Consider the following 24,033-nt stretch of genomic DNA (forward strand, 5'->3'; position numbering starts at 1 on the left):
ATTTTTGTAAAGTAATCCTCTAGTCAATCAATTTAATATTTTTTAACGATTCTATCCAATGTATTCCTTTTTCTTTTGAATAATCCTATATATATCCCGGATATTTGCTTACCAGCATTTGAATCCTTCTAAAACCAATAATCAAATGTGTAACTTTTTAAATCTTTTTAATTAGTAAAAAGTGTAGCCTAGTCATATTCGATAAGAATAGAAAAGTAAAATTACAAAAAAAAAGGGAAAAATATAAGAAGATTATATTTTAATGAAACATTGAGAATTTACTCATCTTTTTTTCAAATAAAATAATACACTCTCTCTTATATATAAGTATCCAAACACAAGAACTAAAACCAACAACTATCATTATCAACAAAACAAAGAACATATATTTTGAAGCATGGTGGTTGCTAGAGACGGTTCATCATCTCCTTTGGAAGAATCCAATGGCACGACGATACCTCTCTCCAATCTCTCATACGATTCCTTTGTCAATGTTGACAGGTACTACATTATCAATAGAATTTTTTTTATAAAGAAATTGAATTAATAGATAATGTTTTTTAAACAGGGGTGATCCAGTGGGATTCAGGAAATTCTGGGAGAAATTGAGTGAAGAAGCAAAAGTGGAGATTAAAGGAGATGAAGTAATGAGTTACTTTGGTGATAAAAACTTGTGTTGGTACATGTTACCACAAATGAGGAATGCAATATTGAGGCTTCACAAAGTGGTTGGGAATGCAAACACAGAAGATAAGTATATAGTGTTAGGGACTGGTTCTTCTCATCTTTACCTTTCTCTTTTGTATGCACTCTCATCTCAAAAACCCTCTCATATTCCCTTCAATGTTGTTGCTGCTGCTCCTCATTATTCGGTAATTCTATTATCTTAAACATTGTTTTAGTTTTTTTAGATGAAGATAAGATTTATCTATATTTTTAAAAAGTTTCTTTTTCATTCTTTTCAATTATCATTTAATTTTTAAATATCTTAAAATTTGTATAATTGTTATTTAAAAAGAATTTCTTAAAGTTTCTTTTAATTTCTTCTTTTATTATTAATGTTATTTAAACTATAAAAAAAACCAAAAATACTAAAATTCAAAAATTAAATTAAAGTTTATATTTTTTATATCACATTATAAGTTGTATTTTATTAAAATGTCCATATTCAATTGATCCATGTTTATTTATATATATTTTTTAAAATATTTAAATTAAGAATGTGTTTATGTTTAATTTGTAGGAATATGAAGGACCGGTAAATATCCTTCAATCAAAGCTATTTCAATGGAGCGGTGATGCTTCAGTGTATGACAAGGATGAACCTTATATAGAGCTTGTGACCTCTCCCAATAACCCTGATGGAACTATCAGAACACCTGTGGTGAAGTCTGATGCAGAAGGGAATGTTGTTTATGACTTGGCCTATTATTGGCCACAATACACTCCCATTAATCATGAGCTTAACCAAGATATTATGCTCTTCACATTCTCCAAATGCACCGGTCACGCCGGTTCTCGTATCGGGTGAGTATGTGAAATCAATCATATTTAATTACGTTTGTTATCTCAATTGCAATTTTCTTGTGAACCTTTATAGTTTATTTTAACATATGAAGGTGGGCGCTTGTGAAGGACATTGAAATTGCAAAGAAGATGGTACTATTCTTGCACCTAAGCTCCATTGGTGTGTCAAAAGAATCCCAAGTTCGAGCTGCTAAGATTATTGAAGTGATTTGTGATGGCCACGAAAATTCCAAGTCCACTCCATCAGACCGCCTCTTTTTCGAATATAGCAAAGAGATGATGAAAGAAAGGTGGGAGAAACTTAAGGCAGCTGTTGAGCAAAGCAAGGTCTTTACCTTGCCAAAGTATCCATCCGCCTATTGTCACTTCACTAAGGAAATATCCGAGCAATATCCTGGTAAAGTATCTCCACTTCACACATACACAATACTGACACAAACATGTCGACATTGAAACTTTATTATGTGAGAAAATGAATATATATCATGTGTTATGGTTGTATAGAACACCCGACACGCTTATGTTTATAAACACCTTGTTTTAGAGATTTTCACTTGTTATTCACTATATTTTTGAAAAAAATTATCTATACAGCTTTTGCTTGGTTGAAGTCTGTGGAGGGCATAGAAGATGCTGAGAGTTATTTGGAAAAACTGAAGATTCTTACAAGAGGAGGGAAACAATTCGGTGTCGATGCAGCGTATGTTAGGATTAGCATGATTGGGACAGATGATGAGTTCATTGAATTGTGTACAAGGTTGGAAAATGCTAAAATAGAATGATGTTGGACACTTCAAGATTGTGTTATGTAGTGACATATCTAGTTCGAATTTCAAAATAAATCAATACACACCATTTTTGCTATAAGATATATATAATAAAGGATGTGTGAGATAAAGATGGATTCATCTTCTTTATGTTATATCTTAAGTGACATTTTGAAATATATAAGACATTTGTCATTATTTCACAATAAGGTCAAAAAAAAATTATCGTTGATGTAATCCTCTTTAATTTAGGTTTTGGACTATAAGATATTGAGAGTTATAATATTTTGATCTTTCTTTTTATTGTTTTCACTATGCTTATTTCAAAATAAAAAGCAATTTTTTACTCAAGCTCTTCAAACCTTTTAAAGAGGTTTGTTATTGACAATATTTTTATATTATTAATTCTTTTTGACATCATATTTGTCGGGTCAAACACCTACAAACTTTGTCAAATCCTTATTAAGAATATTTATATCCAAGCCATTTAATATTGTCCAGAGAATGTATGAATCGTTGGTTTCACCAACACTCATGTGAAACAATTCATACTCTCGTATCAGAGAGTTGATTTTGAAGGGTTGTACATTGATTGTCCCCTTATGCACTACTTCCGATGCATTCCGCATTATTTGAAAAAATTTGCAATGATAAAAAGTAGAAATGTTCGACATCTCTCAATAATTAAATTAGAAAATTTCAGATTTTCCAATTTTACTGTATTTTCTTTATAAATGATTTTATACTTTTAATTTTAGGTTTGTCAAACGACTTTATTGTCTTCATTCATAATAGGCTTGAAAAGACATAATTTGGACGAATTTCCAAATTCTAAATTAAAACTCACGATACTTCCTTTAATGTAATACTTTTCATTGCCATAAGTTTTTTTTCCTTAAAAATGATGTTATATCTTACGTCACTTTCGCTTCTGAATTAGCCACTAATAACAATATAATTTAACTAAAAGTCAATATTTTTTGTTAAATCCTTAGTCGGAATATTTATATCGAAGCCATCTAATATTGTGCATGGGATGTGTGGAAAAGTCATTATTTATTATTAAATCCTTAGCATGAATATTTATATTCAAGCCATCTAATGTTGCCCACGGAATGTGTGAATCGTTTTTGTATGTCCAGAATGGTTTCATCGACACTTATGTGAAATAATTCGTACTATTTCATTAGAGAGTTGATTTTTAAGGGCTTTACATCGGTTGTCCTGTTGTGCATGACTTTCGTTGTATTCCACATTATTTGGGAAAATTTGCATTGAGAGACGTGAAATACTCGACAACTCTTAGGGAATAAATTAGAAAATTTCAGATCTTCCAATCTTTGTGCATTTTTTTATTTTTAAATTGTCTCCTTTTAATTTCAGATTTGTCTACGACTTGATTGTCTTCATTCATAATAGGCTTGAAAGACATAATTTGGATGAATTTCCAAATTATAAATTAAAACTCACGATATTTCCCTTCATGTAATACTTTCCATAGACATAGTTTTTTTCCCTTAAAATGGTGCTCTATCATACGTCACTTTTGATTCTGAATCAGCCACTAATAAGAGTCTATTTTAACTGAAAGTCATATTTATTGTTAAATCCTCGATAGGAATATTTATTTCCAAGCCATCTAATATAGTCCATGATATGTGTGAATCATTTTTGTATGTCTATAATGGTTTCACCGACACTTATGTGAAACAATTCATACTCTTGTATCATAAAGTTAAATTTGAAAGGATTTACATCAGTTGCCCCCTAATGCACGACTTTCGATGCATTGCACATTACATGATCAAATTTGCAATAAGATACGTAGAAACAACTCAAGGATTAAATTAGAATATTTCAGATTTTCCAATAATACTGCAATTTTTAATAAAAAAATTCTCCTTTAGTTCCAGGTTTGTCAACGACTTGATTGTTTTCATTCATAATAGGCTTGAAAGGCATAATTTAGGCGAATTTCCAAACTTCCAAATTAAATTCAAGATATTTCCCTTCATGTAATACTTTCCATAGACATAGCTTTTTCTCCTAAAAAATCATGATCTATCATAAGTCACTTTCGATTCCGAATTAGCCACTAGTAAGAGTGTATTTTAACTGAAAGTCATTATTTATTGTTAAATTCTTAGTATGAATATTTATATCTAAGACATCTAATATAGTCAATGGAATGTGTGAATCGTTTTTGCATGTCCAAAATGGTTTCACCGACACTCATGTGAAAAAATTCATGCTTTTGTATTAGAGAGTTGATTTTGAAGGGCTGTATATCGGTTGTAATGGGAGACGTAGAAATACTCAACAACTCTCCAGGATTAAATTAAAAAAATTTATTTCTAAATTTCATACTGCATTTTTTATTTTTAAATTCTCTCATTTTAGCTTCATGTTTGTCAACGAATTGATTGTGTTCATTCATAATAGGCTTTAAAAGTATAATTTGGACAAATTTCCAAAACTTCCAAATTAGAATTCATGATATTTCCTTTCATGTAATACTTTTCATATACATAACTTTTTTCCCCTTAAAAATGGTTCTCTATCATACGTCACTTTCGATTCCAAATTAGCCACTGACGATAGTGTATTTTAATTGAAAGTAATTATTTATTTACATATTTACCCATTGACTTAACCACAAAATAATCTCAAAACCCCCTAATTTATGCATATAATTAAAATTGTCCTACATATGTGAATTGATCTTGAATTATCACTGTTTGCATGTGATATAATGAGTGGAAGTCAGAGTCAAAAGGATCACAAAGGTATGCATGAAGAGTAATGAAGCCAAGATTATGGGCCAAATCTGCTTTGCGAGTCACTGCTCTATCGTCGAAATCAATGCATAAGCAACCCTTGTGAAATAGTGCAAATTCTCTACTTGATAAATACTTTGACTACATGATGTGGGAAGGCTCAGCAGATTTCTTAACACCATAGAAAGGCCATCCACTTATTGGCCAATCATTCTATTAGCGGATTTTGTTGGAAATTCCCCAAAACCTATGGAGAATTTCAATCAATATTGATGAACAAGATTGTTATCACTCACACAATAACAACGAAAAGAAAGAACAATGGAGAAAGAAAGTAAATAATAATGAAGGAGAAGAAGAATTAAATTCTGCAGAGTTTCTCTTCACCCATTGTTGTACCATAAAATTTGCCCACCCTTTTTTTAGCTTTCCATTCAACCACTTGACTTGGGGATCATTTACATACATTCATGATTTATTCATATGAATCATTCCTTCACTAGTGGATTACCATGGATTCAAAAAATTTGGCTTGTGAAGATAGGGTTTGTATGGAGATCAAGTGTCAAAATCATGGCCTGACTATCTCATCCAACATAGGGGGTGTGAAACCCTATTTGTTTGGTGGTGGAGGCATAGATTCAACAAAAGGCTATCTAAGCAATCTTCAGGGTTCTTCAAAACCCTAATTCTTGATGATATGGTGATGGATCCTATGGAGCTTCTCTAGGCCTTGTCTTGGGCATACAAACCCTAATGCATGCTCATACATTAGAAGACTTATGGTTGAAGCATATGGTTTTGTTCAAAGGATTGGCTTGAGGGGTAGACCTCAGGGAAACCCTAATCAAGGAGATGATGAATCTGATGGATTATGTGGATTGACTTTTCATCTAGTAACATCCATAACCCTAATGTCATCCATTTTTCATTGTCATCAATGCACATGGTCCGATCTTGGTTTGGTTTCATTTGGTCATTGGTCTTGAATTCAGTCTATCATAGTCTCAATGTCTTCTTGTTGGTGGATTCATGACCTTGCCTATCCAAACAACCAAAAACCTATTGTATCATAATCCAATTGGAAGTTATGCCTAGTGATTCATGTTCAAGCCTTAGCTTTATTTCATCAGGTCATATCTATGTTCTTGAGCCATGTAATGTGTTTATTCCATCTACCAGTCAAGTCATGTTCATTTTTATTTCAAAATCAAGCATTCATGTACAAAGACAAAACCAATTTGGAAACCAATTTCAAACCATTTTTAATCCATTTTCAAACCATTTTATTTCTTTCAATCCATTTTAAACCATCACATTGATTATTACATGAAAAATTACAAGCCTTGGCAACTTTTGACCAAATGTTGACTTTGGTCAACAAATGACTTTTTGGTCAACTTTGACCAAAGTCAACCCAAATTCCTTAAACCCTAAATTCACCCATAATCATCCATTAAATATCCATTTACAAGAAAAATACAAAAAAGATGAACTTTGACCAATTATTGACTTTGGTCAACAGTTGACTTTTTGATCAACTTTGACCAAAGTCAACCCACCCATCTTTTGATAATCCAAAACCTAATCTAGCCTTGTACCTTGATTCTTCATCCAATTGCCATGTTGATTGTGAGTTTCTTTTGGTTTTTTCACTTCCAAGTAAGTGGTTTCATGATTCGACCTCATGTATATTATGCCTTGCTTGGCATTTTGGCTTGTCAAACCTTGGTCTTAGCCTGCCCCAAACCCAGTCCTAATGGCTCTAACACAACACAACACAATGTGATCCACCATTAATTGCTTAATCTAAAGGCAACATGGCAAGCCAATGGAGTGCATGAATTCACTACATGGTAATCCATTATGCAGCATTTCTGGCCCTGTTGCTGCAGCAGGCCATTCAACAATCTTGCAGCATACCATTACCCTGCTGTCATGCCGCCAAATAAAAGTCCATGATGAACTTGAAAATGGCCATGCAATATTGGTACAAAGCATCATCAAACATAAACTTGACCAAAACATGAATAGCAACATGCTTCAACATGTTATCTCAATTGCAATTTTGTTGTGAACCTTTATAATTTATTTTCACATATGAAGGTGGGAGCTTGTGAAGGACATTGAAATTGAAAAGAAGATGGTACTATTCTTGCACCTAAGCTCCATTGGTGTGTCAAAAGAATCCCAAGTTCGAGATGCTAAGATTATTGAAGTGATTTGTGATGGCCACGAAAATTCCAAGTCCACCTGACGTAGAAATACTCAACAACTCTCAAGGATTAAATTTAAAAAAATTATATCTTCTAATCACACTATATTTTTAATTTTTAGATTCTCTCCTTTTAGTTTCATGTTTGTCCACGAATTGATTGTGTTCATTCATAATAGGCTTTAAAAGTATAATTTGGACAAATTTCCAAAACTTTTCATGATATTTTCTTTCATGTAATACTTTTCATATACATAACTTTCCCCCCCTTAAAAATGGTGCTCTATCATACGTCACTTTCGATTCCAAATTAGCCACTGACGATAGTGTATTTTAATTGAAAGTAATGATTTATTTACATATTTACCCATTGACTTAACCACAAAATAATCTTCAAACCCCCTAATTATGCATATAATTAAAATTGTCCTACATATGTGAATTGATCTTGAATTATCATTGTTTTCATGTGATATAATGAGTGGAAGTCAGAGTCAAAAGGATCACAGAGGTATGCATTAAGAGTAACGAAGCCAAGATTCTGGGCCAAATCTGCTTCGCGAGCCACTGCTCTCTCGTCAAAATTAATGCATAAGAAACCCTTGTGAAATAGTGCAAATTCTCTACTTGATAAATACTTTGACTACAGAATGTGGGAAGGCTCAGCAGATTCCTTAACACCATAAAAAGTTTATCCATCTATTGGCCAATTATTCTATTAGCGGATTTTGTTGCAAATCCCACAAAACCTATGGAAAATTTCAATCAATCTTGATGAACAAGATTGTTATCACTCACATAATAATAATGAAAAGAAAGAACAATGGATAAAGAAAGTAAAGCACAATGAAGGAGAAGAAGAATTAAATTTTGCAGAGTTTCTCTCTGCCCATAAACTGTGGAAAACTTCTTATTCACTTTGCAACTACAAAATACTGTGAATACAATGTTATGAATAATCTATTCACCTCATTACAAAAATAAGAGTTACTCCCTCTATTTATAGATTTAGGTTTACTTGGACCTCAAGCCAAAGCCCAAAACTATAAAAGCCTAAAATAGCTAACACTACTAAAATAGACATAAGTCGAAATCCTGTGTGAAGCAATATGCTTCGACACTTCGACACACTAACACAACTCAACATACTAGGTGGTTTACACTTCCTTACTATGTCGAGCAACCTGCTTCGACATAAGGAATTACAATTCAACACACCACCTAATTCATTGTGTCTAAGCTATCTACGTTCATCATAGCTCTTAGTCTTCTAAACACTTCGACCTGCACTCCCTTCGTCATGATATTTGCAATCTGATTCTTAGTTCTGCAGTGTTCCACATTCATCTTCCCATCTGCTACCTGCTCTTGAAGATAATGGAACCTCATTTGGATGTGCTTGCTTCGACCATGTGCTATCGGATTCTTCGCCAGATTAATAGCTGACATGTTGTCGATCCTCAAGGTAATTGCTCCATGACTCTTCGCTGTTATCTCTTCGACCAGATTCACCATCCATGTTGCTTGAAATGCATAAAGAGAAGCAACTATGTATTATGCTTCACACGATGATAATGCCACTACTGGCTCCTTTCTCGAACTCCAAGCAACTGGTGCACCACCTAGCATAAACACATAGCCAACCATGGATTTTCGATCCTCAGCATCACTACACCAACTTGAGTCGGTGTATCCCACTAATTTGCATTCTTTTTTTTCATCAGCTGCAGGAAACAAAATGCCATAGTCGAGAGTTCCTTTCAGATACCTTAGTATCCTCTTCACCGCTGCTAGATGTGATACCTTTGGCTTCTGCATGAACCTACTCACCATACCTACACTATATGCTAAGTCAGGCCTTGTGTGACAAAGGCATCTAAGTGACCCAATAAGTCTTCTATATTGGGTTGGGTCGACATCATCTTCATCTGAATCTTTCGACAGTTGTAATCTGGGCTCAGCTGGAGTCGAAGTTGGGTTACAATCTGTCATCTCAAATCTCTTGAGAATTTCGCCTGCATACCTTCTTTGGTGCATCATCAAACCTTTACTACTCTCATAGAAGTCGATGCCAAGGAAATATGAAATGTCACCCAGATTTGACATTTTGAATTCCTTGTTGAGATCACCTTTGAAGTCTTCGATCTCCTTCTTGCAGCTACATGTTATCAACAGGTCATCGACATAGAGATATAGTATAAGAAATTCACTCTTGCTTCTTCTTACATATACTCCATGTTCACTTGTTCACTTCACAAATTCCTTCTCCCTTAGAAAGTCATCTATCTTCTTGTTCCAAGCTTCTGGAGCTTGCTTAAGTCGGTACAGAGCTTTATGCAGCCTGTACACCTTTCTTTCTTCGCCATGTTTCACAAACCCAACTGGTTGTGCAACATAAACTTCTTCTTTTAAGGGGCCATTTAGGAATGCACATTTCACATCCATCTGACACATTTGTCAGTTGTTCATGTTTGCTAGACCAACAACCAACCTGATTATTTCGATCCTAGCAACAAGTGCAATCATCGAAGTCAATTCCTTCTTTCTGAAGAAATCCTTTCACCACAAGCCTCACCTTGTGTCGAGTTACTTATCCTCTGGGATTCAACTTCACCTTGTACACCCACTTCACATTGATTTCCTTCTTGTCTTGGGGCAATTCGACAAGTGACCAAATGTTGTTGACTTTGATTGACTTCAGCTCTTCGTCCACATCTTTCATCCACTTCGAATCTTTCAATGCCTCAACTACATTGACAGGTTCAACATCTGCATAGAAAGCATAATTTACCAGCTCACCTTCTTCATTGACCACATCATTTGATGTAATCAAACATTCTTGTAATCATGTAGGCATGTGTCTTGTTCTCTGAGGTCTACTTGGGCTTGCTTCACCTCTGACTTCTTCCTGTCGAACTTCTCTTTCGACTTCACCAGCTGGTTCATCATAAGAGATTCTCACTGAATCTTTCTTGAGATTCTCAGTCCAATCCAACTCCTTAAGCTCATCTATGATCATGTCCCTGCTGATCACCACTTGCTTACTCACTAGGTCGAACAACTTGTATCCTCCAGTCGAATGATATCCTATCAGGATCATCTGATTTGACTTGTCATTAAGTTTTCTTCTCAATTGATCTGGCATATGTCTACGTGCTATAGATCCAAACACCTTCAGATGACTCAAGCTAGGCTTGACACCAAACCAACATTCTTCTAGCATGATTTCTTCTAGCTTCTTCATCGGACATCTGTTCAGGATATATGTCATAGTCGACATAGCTTTTCCCCATAATTTTTTTGGGTATATGCTTATCTTTCAACATAATTCTAACCATATTCATGATGGTTCTATTCTTCCTTTCCGTGACTCCATTCTGTTGTAGAGTGTAGGGTGGCACCACTTCAGGCATAATCCCTTCTTTCACCCATAATGCATCGAAGTATTTCCACACATATTCTCCACCACCATCAGTTCTCAAAATCTTGATCTTTCGATCGTTATGTCTTTCGACCATAGATTTAAACTTGGCAAATACCTCGATCACTTCACTTTTCTTCTAGATTAGGTAAGACCATTGTTTTCGACTGAAATCACCTATGAATGTAATAAAGTATTTGTTACCTCCAATCGAATCCACCTGGAGAGGACCACATACATCAGAGTATATGACTTCAAGAATGGCCTTCGACCTGCTTCCTGTATCCTTACTGAAGTTTTTCTTATGCTACTTTGCCTGCACACATTCTTCACACACTTCTTTTGGAATGTCGATTTCTGGTAATCCTGAAACCATATTTCTTCTCTTTAAATCTCTGATGTCTTTGAAATTGAGATGGCCAAGTCTGTAATGCCATATCCATTTATCTCTGTTGGCTGCTGTTGCAAGGCACTTATGCTCCATCATATTTAGTTCAATCTTGAAGGTTCTATTTTGAGACATTGGAGCCTTCAAGATCAACCTTCCATTTTAGTCGAGAACTCGCATCATCTTGTCTTTGATCGACATCTTGTAGTTCTTTTCGACTAACTGCCCTATGCTGAGCAAATTACTCTTCATGCCTGGTATGTACAACACATTTGAAATTACTAACCTCTTGCCATCTTTCCTCATAATTAGAACATCACCAACACCTTCAGCTGCTAGAGTGTTGTCATTTGAAAATTTCACCATGTTCTTCATTGAGGGCTTTATGTTGACAAACCAATTTTTCCTTCTAGACATGTGTGATGAGCATCACGAGTCCAAGTACCACTGATCCTTGAATCTCTCTTCTTCTCTTATTGTAACCATTAGCAACATCTCTTCTTCTTCGTGTTTCTCCAGCTTTGCATAAGTTTCTTGATTCTTCTACTTTTCTAGACAATCACTAGAATAGTGACCATATCTTTGACAATTGTAACACTGAATGTGACTCTTGTCTGGCTTTTGACCATCACCTCCTCCTCTACCTGCAACACCACCTCTTTGGTTTCCTTGGTTCCAGGGTTTTCTCTGATTCGACCAGTTTCCTTCTTGCTGAATTCGACCAGTCGAATTATTATGACCTCATATGTCTTTGTTGCCATTTCCACTACCTTTTCCTTTTCTTTCTTTTGTTGATTGAGCCTGCAAAGCCATATCATTCTTCGAATTTCCTGTAGCTCTTTCAGCCATTCTTTGTTCATGAGATTCAAGCGTCCCTTGAAGCTCTTCCTTTGTCAGTTTTGACAAATCTTTCGACTCTTATATGGATACTACCACGTGGTCAAACTTTGGAGCCAACGACTTCAAGATCTTTCCAACAACAAATCTTGTGTCAACACTTCTCCACATACCTTGATTTGATTCACCAGTTTTGTAACCTTACTGAAGAAATCAATTATGCTTTCATTGTCTTCCATCTGAAGCAATTCATACATTCTTTTGTGAGTTTGTAACCTCACCTCTTTCACCTTCTCCACGCCTCCAAACGATTTCTCCAGAATTTCCCATGCTCTTTTCGTTGACTCTGCATCACTAACCTTTTCAAAGTTATCTGCGTCAACATATTGATGGATTATAAAGAGATCTTTATAATCTTTCTTCTTCAATTCTTTATGTGCATCCTTTTCTTGATCCGTCGCGGCTTCTACAAGCGTTGCTACTCCTTCTTTCACAAGATCCCAAAGATCTTGATAATAGAATACAACCTTTATCTGCTTGCACCAATTCTCATAATTGTTGTTCTTGAGAATCAGAAGATTTGCTGGAAAATGTCTGTTTGGATGATTCGTTACCATGGTGATTTTCTTCCCACGAATTGATTTAATCGGAGCTCTTGATACCAGATGTTGGAAATCCCCCAAAACCTATGGAGAATTTCAATCAATCTTGATGAACAAGATTGTTATCACTCACACAATAATAATGAAAAGAAAGAACAATGGAGAAAGAAAGTAAATAATAATGAAGGAGAAGAAGAATTAAATTATGCAGAGTTTCTCTCTGCCCACAAACTGTGGAAAACTTCTTATTCACTTTGAAACTACAAAATACTGTGAATACAATGTTATGAATAATCTATTGACCTTATTACAAAAATAAGGGTTACTCCCTCTATTTATAGATTTAGGTTTACCTGGACCTCAAGCCAAAGCCCAAAACTATAAAAGTTCAAAATAGCTAACACTAGTAAAATAGGCATAAGTCAAAATTCTGTGTGAAGCAACATGCTTCGACACTTCTACACACTAACATAACTCAACACACTAGGTGGTTTGACACTTTCTTACTCTGTCGAGCAACCTGCTTCGACACAAGGAATTACAATTCAACATATTTAAGGGAGCCAAATAAGTTTTTTCGCACTAATGGAAGTCAATCCACTAATCAACCAATCTATTGAATAACGACTATGAAATCTATAATACGTCATTTGCATTTCATTTTGAACATCTTGTAATTGTCATATCAATAATATATCAATAGAGAGATCAAGGGATATTGTTAGAGTATTTTCATGTGATTTGGTCACAGAGGGAGTTCGAGGTATTTGCGATGTGGACAACAGTTTTTCGTTCAATGAGTTGTTCTGACTTGTTTCATTTCATATACTTCTTTTGCACAACTAACATGACAATGCATAGCTAAGTTTTCTCTTATTGGAATTAAATTCAATTTATCATAACTCTAATATATTCCTCTTAATTGTTTGATAATCTATTTTGGTTACACAAAGATTATTATCTATTATAACTTGTTGAGTGTGTTTAATTTGTTATTGAAAACTATATTTTAAATCTAGATAAAAAATAGATAGATTTAAGTTCAATATTCGCATACACGGTCGATGTGTAATGCGATCATATTGATAAATTCGATTAAGAAATTGTTGATTAAGCTATATATCAATCTTACAATTTTATTTAAAAATAAATAATATTAGTTGAGCGACATGTGATAATATTGAATGTTAACTAATATATATATATATATATATATATATATATATATATATATATATATATATATATATATATATATATATATATATATATATATATATATATATATATATATATATATATATATATATATATATATATATATATATATATATATAAAACGTATATTATGAGAATGATAATTTTATGTGAGAACATAAGAATGAATCTAAACCACTAAATTTAAAGTAAATTGTGAGAGGAGAGAGAATTTTGTTAGTGAAAAATATAATATTATAATTTAAGCCATTTATTTTAATAATGGAGGAGAGAGAAAATTGATTGAAAATAAAATGACACATAATTTCGCACTTATTTTAAATTTAATGGTTCATATTCATTCTCATGTTCTCACATAAAATTATCATTCTCATAGTATACGTCATATATAAATGACATCAAGGTGTCAGACTTAATAACATGACACATGCGATAAGTCTTCACCCCATTCTTGTATAACAAAATCCACCGATGGATTTAACGCTATTATCATATAGATCATGTCTATAAAATTTAACATCAATTACAAATCATTTGACATGTCAAAGAAATACATAAAAATTAATATTTTACAAAACTGCATGAAAATCGTTAATTTCGATCATTCTCTTTAACATATCTATTGGATTTTGTAGGCGTGATTTATATGATAATAGTTTTCAATTCAACACTGGATTTTGTTATATGGCCATAGCTTGAAGAGTTAACAAATGTGTCATATTACTAAGTTTCACACACACACACACATAATATATATATATATATATATATATATATATATATATATATATATATATATATATATATATATATATATATATATATATATATATATATATATATATATATATATATATATATCCTAACATTATTTTATCAATGTTAAATTTCATCTTTATTATGTCGCTTTTAATAGTTCTCATACTCTATATGAAAGTAATTTACAAAATCTTACTCTAAGAAATACTTGCATTTGATACTTAATTAGCCACACCACAACTTTGGAGGATATTAAACCTTTAACCATAAGCCTCCCTCTTGATACCACTTGTTAGTTATTATAACTTATCGAATCTAGAAGGGGGGTGAATAAATTAGGTGATTTAGCATAGGAGAAATAACATTTCAAATTTCTTTTTATTCCTATGTACTATTGGATGAACACAATCAAGAAACCTATAAAAACACGAACAATACTGACTCTAGAGAGAAAGGACCAATGTCAAATATGTAATACGTTAATTGATTACGAAAATCAATTAAAATCTTGTATATTTAACAAAATTCAAAGGTGTTTCAAATTATACTTTAGTGAAAATATATAAAGATTACATGGAAATTAAATTCACAATCAAATTTCAAATATGATAATAAGCATACAAAATTTTCAAAATCTCAAATTCATGAGTGACAGTCTGCACGGGTATCCAAGTATTTTTTTATTATCGTAATTGGTGATTTATACAATTCCAAGTATGAAAAATGTCATAATTTCTTTTAATTAAATCTCCTAAACAATATCACAAAACTTATTACAGTCTATAAACTCAAATAAGCTCATCCCAACATACCTTATATGGCATAAGTTCTTTATAATTTCTTTTCACATATGAAGGACATTGAAATTTCAAAGAAGATGGTACTATTCTTGCACCTAAGCTCAATTGGTGTGTCAAAATAATCCCAAGTTCGAGGTTCTAATATTATCGAAGTGATTTGTGATGACCACCAAAATTCCAAGTCCATTGCATCAGACCGCCTCTTTTTCAATTATAGAAAAAAGATGATGAAATAAAGGTGGGAGAAATTTAAGGTTGTTGTTTAGCAAAGCAAGTTTTTACCTTGCCAAAGTATCCAACTTCCTATTGTCACTTCACTAAGGAAATATCCAAGAAATATCCTGGTAATGTATCTCCACTCCAAACACACATTATACTGATGCAAACACATCGACATTGAAACTTAATTATGTGAGGAAGTGAATATATATAATGTGTTATTTTGGTATAGAACACCTGATACGCTTATGTTCATAAACCTCTTATTTTAGAGATTTTCACTTGTTATTCACTATTTTTTTGAAAAAAAAAAATCTATAGAGCTTTCGCTTGGTTGAAGTCTGTGGAGGGCATAGAAGATGCTGAGAGTTATTTGGAAAAATTGAAGATTCTTACAAGACGAGTGAAACGATTCGGTGTCGATGCATCGTATGTTAGGATAATCATGATTGGGACATATGATGAGTTCATTGAATTGTGTACAAGGTTGGCAAATGCTAAAATAGAATGATGTATGACACTTCAAGATTGTGTTATGTAGTGTCATATCTAGTTTGAATTTCAAAATAAATCTATACACACCATGTTTGTTATAAGATAGATTATATACAATAAAGGATGTGTGAGATAAGATGGATTGATCTTTTTTATATTATATCTTGAGAGAAAGTTTTAAATATGTATAAGACATTTGTCATTATATTTCGTAATAAGGTCAATTTCTTTATCATGATGTAATCCTCTTCATTTTGGTTTTGGACGATGAGGTATTAAAAGTTATAATATTTTTAACTTTCTTTTTATTGTTTTTTATGTGTGTATTTCAAAAAAAAAATTATTCACACTCTTCAAACTTTTTAAATAAATATGTTATTGACAATGTTTATATATTTATGAATTCTTTTTTTGCATTTTCTTTCATCGGGTCAAACACCTAAGAACTTTGTTATATCTTTATTAAGAATACTTATATCCAAATCATGTAAGAATGTTTATCATTTTTGCATATTTAGAATGGTTTCATCGACACTCATGTGAAATAATACATACTCATGTACCAGAAAGTTGAATTTGAAGGGCTTTAGATTATTTGTCCCCTTGTGCACGACTTCTGATGCAATCCACATTACATGGGAAAATTTACAGAGACATAGAAATACTTGACAACTCTCAAGGATTAAATTAGAAGATTTCAGATATCCAATTTGTTGTACCCCAAAATTTTCCCTCCCTTTTTCATCTTTTCATTAACCCCTTAACTTGAGAATCATTGCCATACCCTCATGCTTCATTCATATGCATCAATCATTCATTTATACCTAGTGGCTGATCATTATGGATTCAAAGTTCTTGGCTTGTAAAGCTAGGGTTTTTGGTGTGGATGAAACCCTAGAGGTTTTATTTGGAGATTTATCTGATCCTAGGAGATGCAAAACACTAATGGTTTGGTCTTTGGGGGGTTGAATTCAACAAAGTTCCATCATGGTACTCTTCTAGGGTTTCAGTCCCTAAATTGATGATGATTTGGTGGTGAAGCTTCATGGTTGTTCCTTGGGTCTTATTTTGACTTCTAAACCCTAGTTGGGGGTTCATATGTGTTGAAGGCTTGGTTGGGAAGCATCATAATTTGTTCAAAGGCTTTGATTGAAAGGTATGCTATGGAAATCCTAATCTCAGATGCTTGAAGGCATATGCTAGTAAGGATTGACTGGGAATAATCTTGGTTTAACTGAAACCCTAGTCCGTTTGGGAAAGACTCTTGCCCAACATCTTGTTCATCATACCTACACATCTTCCTAGCTCTTTCATAGTCATGTCTCCTATCCATATGGGGTCTTGACAAGATCATTGGTAATTGGTTCTTGGATTCAGGCTTGCATCAATACATTGATCTTTTGGGCGTTGGTTTGCTTTTGATCCATCAAGGCTTTAAATTATTCCTAGGTCATCATTATGGATTCATTTGTGTTTAACCAGGATTCATGTCAAGTTACACAAGTTCATATAAGAAAAACCATAGCTTGGGGCCTACAGTTGACTTTGGTCAACTGTTGACTTTTTGGTGAACTAGTTGACCAAATTCAACTGCTTTCCACGAGTCATTCTCAAGTAATTCACCTTCAATCCATGACCATTTCAAAAGGGATATGATTCATTCTAAACCTTGATCATCTTTAACCATGTTTTATGTAACCACTTTAAGCCATGATTGTTCTTACATAACCTTGACATAAACCAAGTCACCTATAAATCTTCAACCATTCAACTTACTTTCAAACCAATTCAATGTGATCCTATTCCATTTAATATACTTTCCATTCAATCATCCTAACTTTCATATTACCATATTTATTTCCATTTTACAACCTTTTTCCATTAATTAATCAAGTACGAAATAACATGTCATCTAAACTTCAACATGTTCATTCAAACAAAGAACCAATTTCATTGCCTTACAAAACAATATTACATCAAAACTCAAACATTACATTTTACAACATCCCAAGTTCTCATTACATAACCATTTCATACAATTCCAATACATAACCTGTAAGAACAAAATTGTTCTACAACAGATTCCTTGATTTTGATGATAACAAAGGATGAAACCAAAAATGGCACCCTAACGAAAAGTTTCTAAGTGTGCAGGGTTCTAAAGAAAGAAGAAATGAATCTGATGATGTCATCAGATGCACAACAAGATCAGATACAAATTCTCGAGTATTAGGAGCATCTGAAGTGGAAGCACGTTCAAGAAAGTCTAGAAGCTCTGACTCTGGACAAAACTGCAAAGTATCAGAAGCATCTGAACATGAAGTAAAGTCTAGAAGCTCTGATTCTGGAGAAACGTTATCTGTATATTCTGAAAGTTATCAGCGCCATCTGAACTCTCAAGAGATCAACATCAGAAGCAAGATTCCAAGATTCTCCAGAAACACAAATACTCTGATTATGGATTTGCTAATCATGATGAAGTAACGTTCAAGTCAAGTAAAGATTTTCAAATAGATTTCCTAAACAGAGAAAGAGACGTTAATCTCCACTTCCAAGAGAGAAGATACTACTTGTGGTAAGTAGTCACTTCAAAGATGAAAAGTTAAACTGCAGAAGCTATTTAAGTGATGGAGTAAACTCAGTTTAATATCCACCAGATTCAACCACTACTTCAACTCATATATAAATAGAGCTGCAATCAATATTCAGTAACAAGAAATCAACTAGCCAAAACTATACTGAATTATTTCACGCTCAAGAAAATCATCTTTGCTCTCAAAGAATTTCACTAAGCTTTTGCTTATTAAGTGAAAAATCTGTTCTTAAGTTTGTAATACTTGCTTTCTTAGAAGCACTCTAGATTACATATCTTGTATCTTTTATTTGTTTGATTTCCTCAAGTGACTTTGTGTGGTCTGTAGACTTGAGAAGACTAAGAGATTTTCTTCTCTCTTAGGTGTTGTTTGTAATCTTTCAAGATTAGTGGATTAAGTCCTTGTTGAAGGCGAAATCACCTTGGCCGGGTGGACTGGAGTAGCTTTGTGTTATAAGCGAACCAGTATAAAATCCTTGTGTGATTTTCATTTTGAAAAGCTCTTATTTTTCCAAACAATTCAAACCCCCCCTTTCTTGTTTTTCTCACCTTCAATTGGTATCAGAGCTCCGGCTCTGTTATTGATTTTCTAATCAAACACTTAACCGTGTAGAGAGATCCAGTAAGAGAAAAACAATGGCCCACTCAAATGAAAGAGATTCTTACAATGCCAAGCCTCCTGTTTTTGATGGAGAAAAATTTGATTACTGGAAAGATAGAATCGAAAGTTTCTTTCTTGGGTATGACGCTGACCTCTGGGACATTGTCACAGATGGATACAAACCTCCTGTCTTAAATGGAGCTGAAGTTCCCAGAAGTAAGATGTCAGAAGATCAGAAACGTGTCTTCAAAAATCACCACAAGGCCAGAACAATACTTCTAAATGCTATATCATACAACGAATATGAAAAGATCACAAACAGAGAGACAGCCAAAGATATACTTGACTCTCTGAAGATGACCCATGAAGGAAACTCCCAAGTCAAGGAGACGAAGGCTCTGGCGCTTATCCAGAAATATGAAGCCTTCAAAATGGAAGATGATGAAGCTATAGAAGTTATGTTTTCCAGATTTCAAACTCTTATTGCAGGTCTTAAAGTGCTAGACAAAGGATACACAACTGCAGATCATGTTAAGAAGATAGTCAGAAGTCTGCCAAAGAAATGGAGACCTATGGTTACTGCTCTGAAGCTGTCAAAGGATCTGAACAACATTAGCCTTGAAGAACTTGTGAGTTCTCTCAGAAGCCATGAGATAGAACTAGAGGAGGATGAGCCTCAGAAAAAGAACAAGTCCGTAGCGCTAAAGTTCAGATCTGAAAGACGGAAACCTGACAGAACCAAAGCTCTCCAGGCAGAAACTGAAGATACTGACGACTCTGAACCTGAAGACTCTGATGATGAAGAAGAGTTGTCCCTACTAACCAGAAGAGTTAAGCAACTCTGGAAAAAGAGGAACAACAACTTCAGAAGACCAAGACCCAGAGGGGATCGATCAGAGTCAACTTCAAAAGGTAAAACTAACAAAGATATTACCTATTATGAATGTAAAGAAACAGGTCATTACAGAAATGAATGCCCCAAGTTGAAGAAGGACAACCCCAGAAAAGAAAGCTTCAAGAAAAACACCTTCAGAACAAAGAAAGGACTGATGGCTACCTGGGATGACAGTGAATCTGGATCATCAGAATCTGACTCTGATGAACAGGCCAACGTAGCACTTATGGCTACCACATCCAGCTGCTCAGACGAAGAATCTGAAGAGGTATTTTCTGAACTTTCTAGATCTGACTTAGAATCATGTTTGTCAGAAACTCTTACTTCTTATCAGAAATTAAAACAAAAGTTTAAAAACGTTAAAGGCTGTCTTAAAACAAAATTTGAAGAATGTAGTGAACATGAGACAACAATTCTAGCACATGAAGATACAATTAGATCTTTAATGTTAGAAAGAGATGAAGCAAAATCAAAAAACTCAGAATTAGAAGAAGCGTTGTCCCAAGCACCACAAACTTCAAATAAAATTATTTATAAATATGAAGAAGCCTTTCAAGAATTTCTGAAGAATGGAATAGATAGGAGTATTATGGCATCCATGATTTATGGAGTAAGTCAGAATAATAAAAAGGGAATTGGTTATGATCCTAAGGAAGATAAAATTTCCACCAGTGACCAAATTAAATCTCCTTTTTCATATCACTACACACACACACAAGAACACAAATTTAAAAATGCTAGAAGACCCAAAGTTATGAGAAACTCTGGGAAAACTAATCTAAAAGGACCCAAGAGATTCTGGGTACCGAAAGATAAGATTATCTATGTTGCAGATATCCTATGCAGCAAAGTTCAGACACCAGTCATGGTACCTGGACTCTGGATGCTCGCGACACATGACGGGAAGAAAGTCTATGTTCCAAAGTCTGGAACTTAAAGACGCTGGATTTGTAGGCTTCGGAGGAGATCAGAAAGGAAGGATCAGAGGCTCCGGAACTATTGGTAATGGTACTCTTCCCTCTATATCTGATGTTCTTTATGTAGAAGGATTAATGCATAACTTGTTATCCATAAGTCAATTAAGTGATAACGGTTATGATGTAATCTTCAATCAAAAAACATGTAAAGCCATTAATCAGAACGATGGCTCTGTCCTTTTCACAGGCAAGAGGAAAAACAACATTTACAAAATAAATCTTTCTGATTTAAAAGATCAAAATGTTAAATGTCTAATGTCAGTTCACGAAGAGCAATGGGTATGGCATAGACGCTTGGGCCACATTAGCATGAGGAAACTTTCTCAGCTAACTAAACTCGAGTTAGTCAGAGGCCTACCTAAACTGAAGTTTTCTTCAGATGCTCTGTGTGAAGCTTGTCAGAAAGGAAAATTTTCAAAAACATCTTTTAAAAAGAAAAATGTTGTTTCTACCTCTAAGCCTCTGGAGCTTCTTCACATTGACTTATTTGGTCCTGTGAAAACAGCATCAGTTAATGGAAAGAAGTATGGACTAGTCATTGTTGATGATTACAGTCGCTGGACATGGGTGAAATTCCTAAAGCACAAGAGTGAGTCTCACTCTGTATTCACCAGTTTCTGTTCCAAAGTGCAAAAAGAATTTGACTCCAAAATTGTTAGAGTCAGAAGTGATCATGGTGGAGAATTTGAAAATAAAGATTTTGAAGAATTATTTGATTCTAATGGAATATCCCATGATTTCTCCTGCCCTAGAACTCCACAACAAAATGGAGTTGTAGAGAGGAACAATAGGACACTCCAAGAGATGGCCAGAACCATGATCAATGAAAATAATGTAGCAAAGCACTTTTGGGCAGAAGCTGTAAATACAGCGTGTTACATTCAGAATAGAATCTCTATAAGACTTATTCTAGAAAAGACTCCCTATGAACTGTGTAAAGGAAGAAAACCCAACATCTCATATTTTCATCCTTTTGGATGTTCTTGTTTTATATTAAATACTAAAGAACATCTGAACAAGTTTGATTCCAAAGCACAGAAAGGTATTATGTTAGGATACTCAGAACGCTCTAAAGGCTATAGAGTATACAACACAGAAACCAAAATTGTGGAGGAATCAATTCATGTCAGATTTGATGATAAGCTTGACCCTGAAAAGTCAAAGCTAGTTGAAAAGTTTGCAGATTTGGAAATCACTCTTGTAGAATCTGAGAAAACTCCAAAAGCAACTGTCACTCAAGACTCTGAAGAAATTAAATCTCCAGAAATTCCAAGGAAAGTTAAAAGTCGTATTAACGTATCTGAAGATTTAATTTTGGGAAACAAAGATGAACCTGTCAGAACCAGATCTACCTTCAGAACTTCTGAAGATATTCCTCTGGGACTAGTGTCTCTGATTGAGCCTACGTCCTGTGATGAAGCTCTTCAAGATAACGATTGGGTGGCAGCCATGCAAGAAGAATTAGATCAATTCTCCAAGAATGATGTCTGGGATCTTGTTCCTAAACCCAGAGGCACTCATGTCATTGGAACCAGATGGGTTTTCAGAAACAAGCTGAACGAGAAAGGAGAAGTTGTCAGAAACAAAGCACGACTGGTAGCTCAAGGTTATAGTCAACAAGAAGGTATTGATTATAATGAAACTTTTGCTCCAGTCGCGAGGTTAGAATCTATTCGTCTTCTTGTATCTTTTGCTATTAATCATTCTATCAAATTATACCAAATGGATGTCAAGAGTGCATTTCTTAATGGTTATATTTCAGAAGAAGTGTATGTCAATCAACCTCCAGGTTTTGAAAATTCAAACTTTCCAGAACATGTTTTTAAACTTAAGAAATCCTTATATGGACTTAAACAAGCTCCCAGAGCTTGGTATGAACGTTTAAGCAATTTTCTTCTGGAACAAAATTTTATCAGAGGGAAAGTTGATTCTACACTCTTCTGTAAAAACCTTAATAATGATCTCATGATATGCCAGATTTATGTTGATGATATTATTTTTGGTTCTGCTAATATCTCTGTTTGCCAAGAATTTTCTAAGTTAATGCAGGCAGAATTTGAAATGAGTTTAATGCAAGAACTAAAGTTCTTTCTGGGAATTCAAATCAATCAAACTCCAGAAGTCACGTACATTCATCAAAGCAAGTACATTAAAGACGTTCTGAAGAAGTTTGATATGACTGAATGCAACTCTGCAAAAACTCCTATGCACCCAACTTGCATTCTGGAGAAGGAAGAGGTAAGCAACAAGGTTTGTCAGAAGCTCTATCGAGGTATGATAGGCTCTCTTCTCTATCTGACTGCTACTCGTCCTGATATTCTCTTTAGCGTCTGTCTTTGTGCCAGATTCCAATCAGATCCTAGAGAATCTCATTTAACAACTGTTAAGAGAATTCTTAAGTATCTGAAAGGAACTCCTAACCTGGGCCTGATGTATGAGAAAACATCAGAGTATAGACTTTCTGGTTACTGTGATGCAGACTACGCAGGAGATAGAATAGAACGAAAAAGTACTTCTGGAAATTGCCAGCTTCTGGGAAACAATCTAATCTCCTGGGCTAGCAAAAGACAGTCAACTATCGCTCTATCAACTGCAGAAGCAGAATACATCTCAGCATCACTGTGCACAACTCAGATGCTCTGGATGAAGCATCAGCTAGAAGATCTTCAGATATTTGAGAGTAACATTCCTATCTTTTGTGATAATACTGCTGCTATTTGTTTAAGTAAGAATCCCATTCTACATTCCAGAGCCAAACACATAGAAATAAAACATCATTTTATCAGAGACTATGTTCAGAAAGGGATAGTAACATTGAAGTTCATTGATACAGAACATCAATGGGCAGATATCTTTACTAAGCCTCTAGCTGAAGATAGATTTCTTTTTATCTTAGAAAATCTGAACATTAAAAATTGCCCTGAGTAAAATTTGGCTCTGAA

The 24,033-nt window shown here is 34.0% G+C and overlaps 1 protein-coding gene across 1 annotated transcript; it reads left to right on the forward strand.

The window, feature by feature from the left end:
* The first annotated feature begins 272 nt into the window (after window positions 1-272).
* Window positions 273-2,590, forward strand: LOC127121372 (L-tryptophan--pyruvate aminotransferase 1). Its single transcript, XM_051051875.1, has 5 exons — window positions 273-501; window positions 569-872; window positions 1,244-1,527; window positions 1,620-1,924; window positions 2,122-2,590. The coding sequence occupies exons 1-5, from the start codon at window positions 398-400 to the stop codon at window positions 2,307-2,309; spliced, it is 1,185 nt and encodes a 394-aa protein (XP_050907832.1). The 5' UTR covers window positions 273-397; the 3' UTR covers window positions 2,310-2,590.
* Window positions 2,591-24,033: the final 21,443 nt, after the last annotated feature.

Source organism: Lathyrus oleraceus, chromosome 2 (assembly GCF_024323335.1).
Source record: "Lathyrus oleraceus cultivar Zhongwan6 chromosome 2, CAAS_Psat_ZW6_1.0, whole genome shotgun sequence".
NCBI classification, from domain to species: Eukaryota; Viridiplantae; Streptophyta; class Magnoliopsida; order Fabales; family Fabaceae; genus Lathyrus; species Lathyrus oleraceus.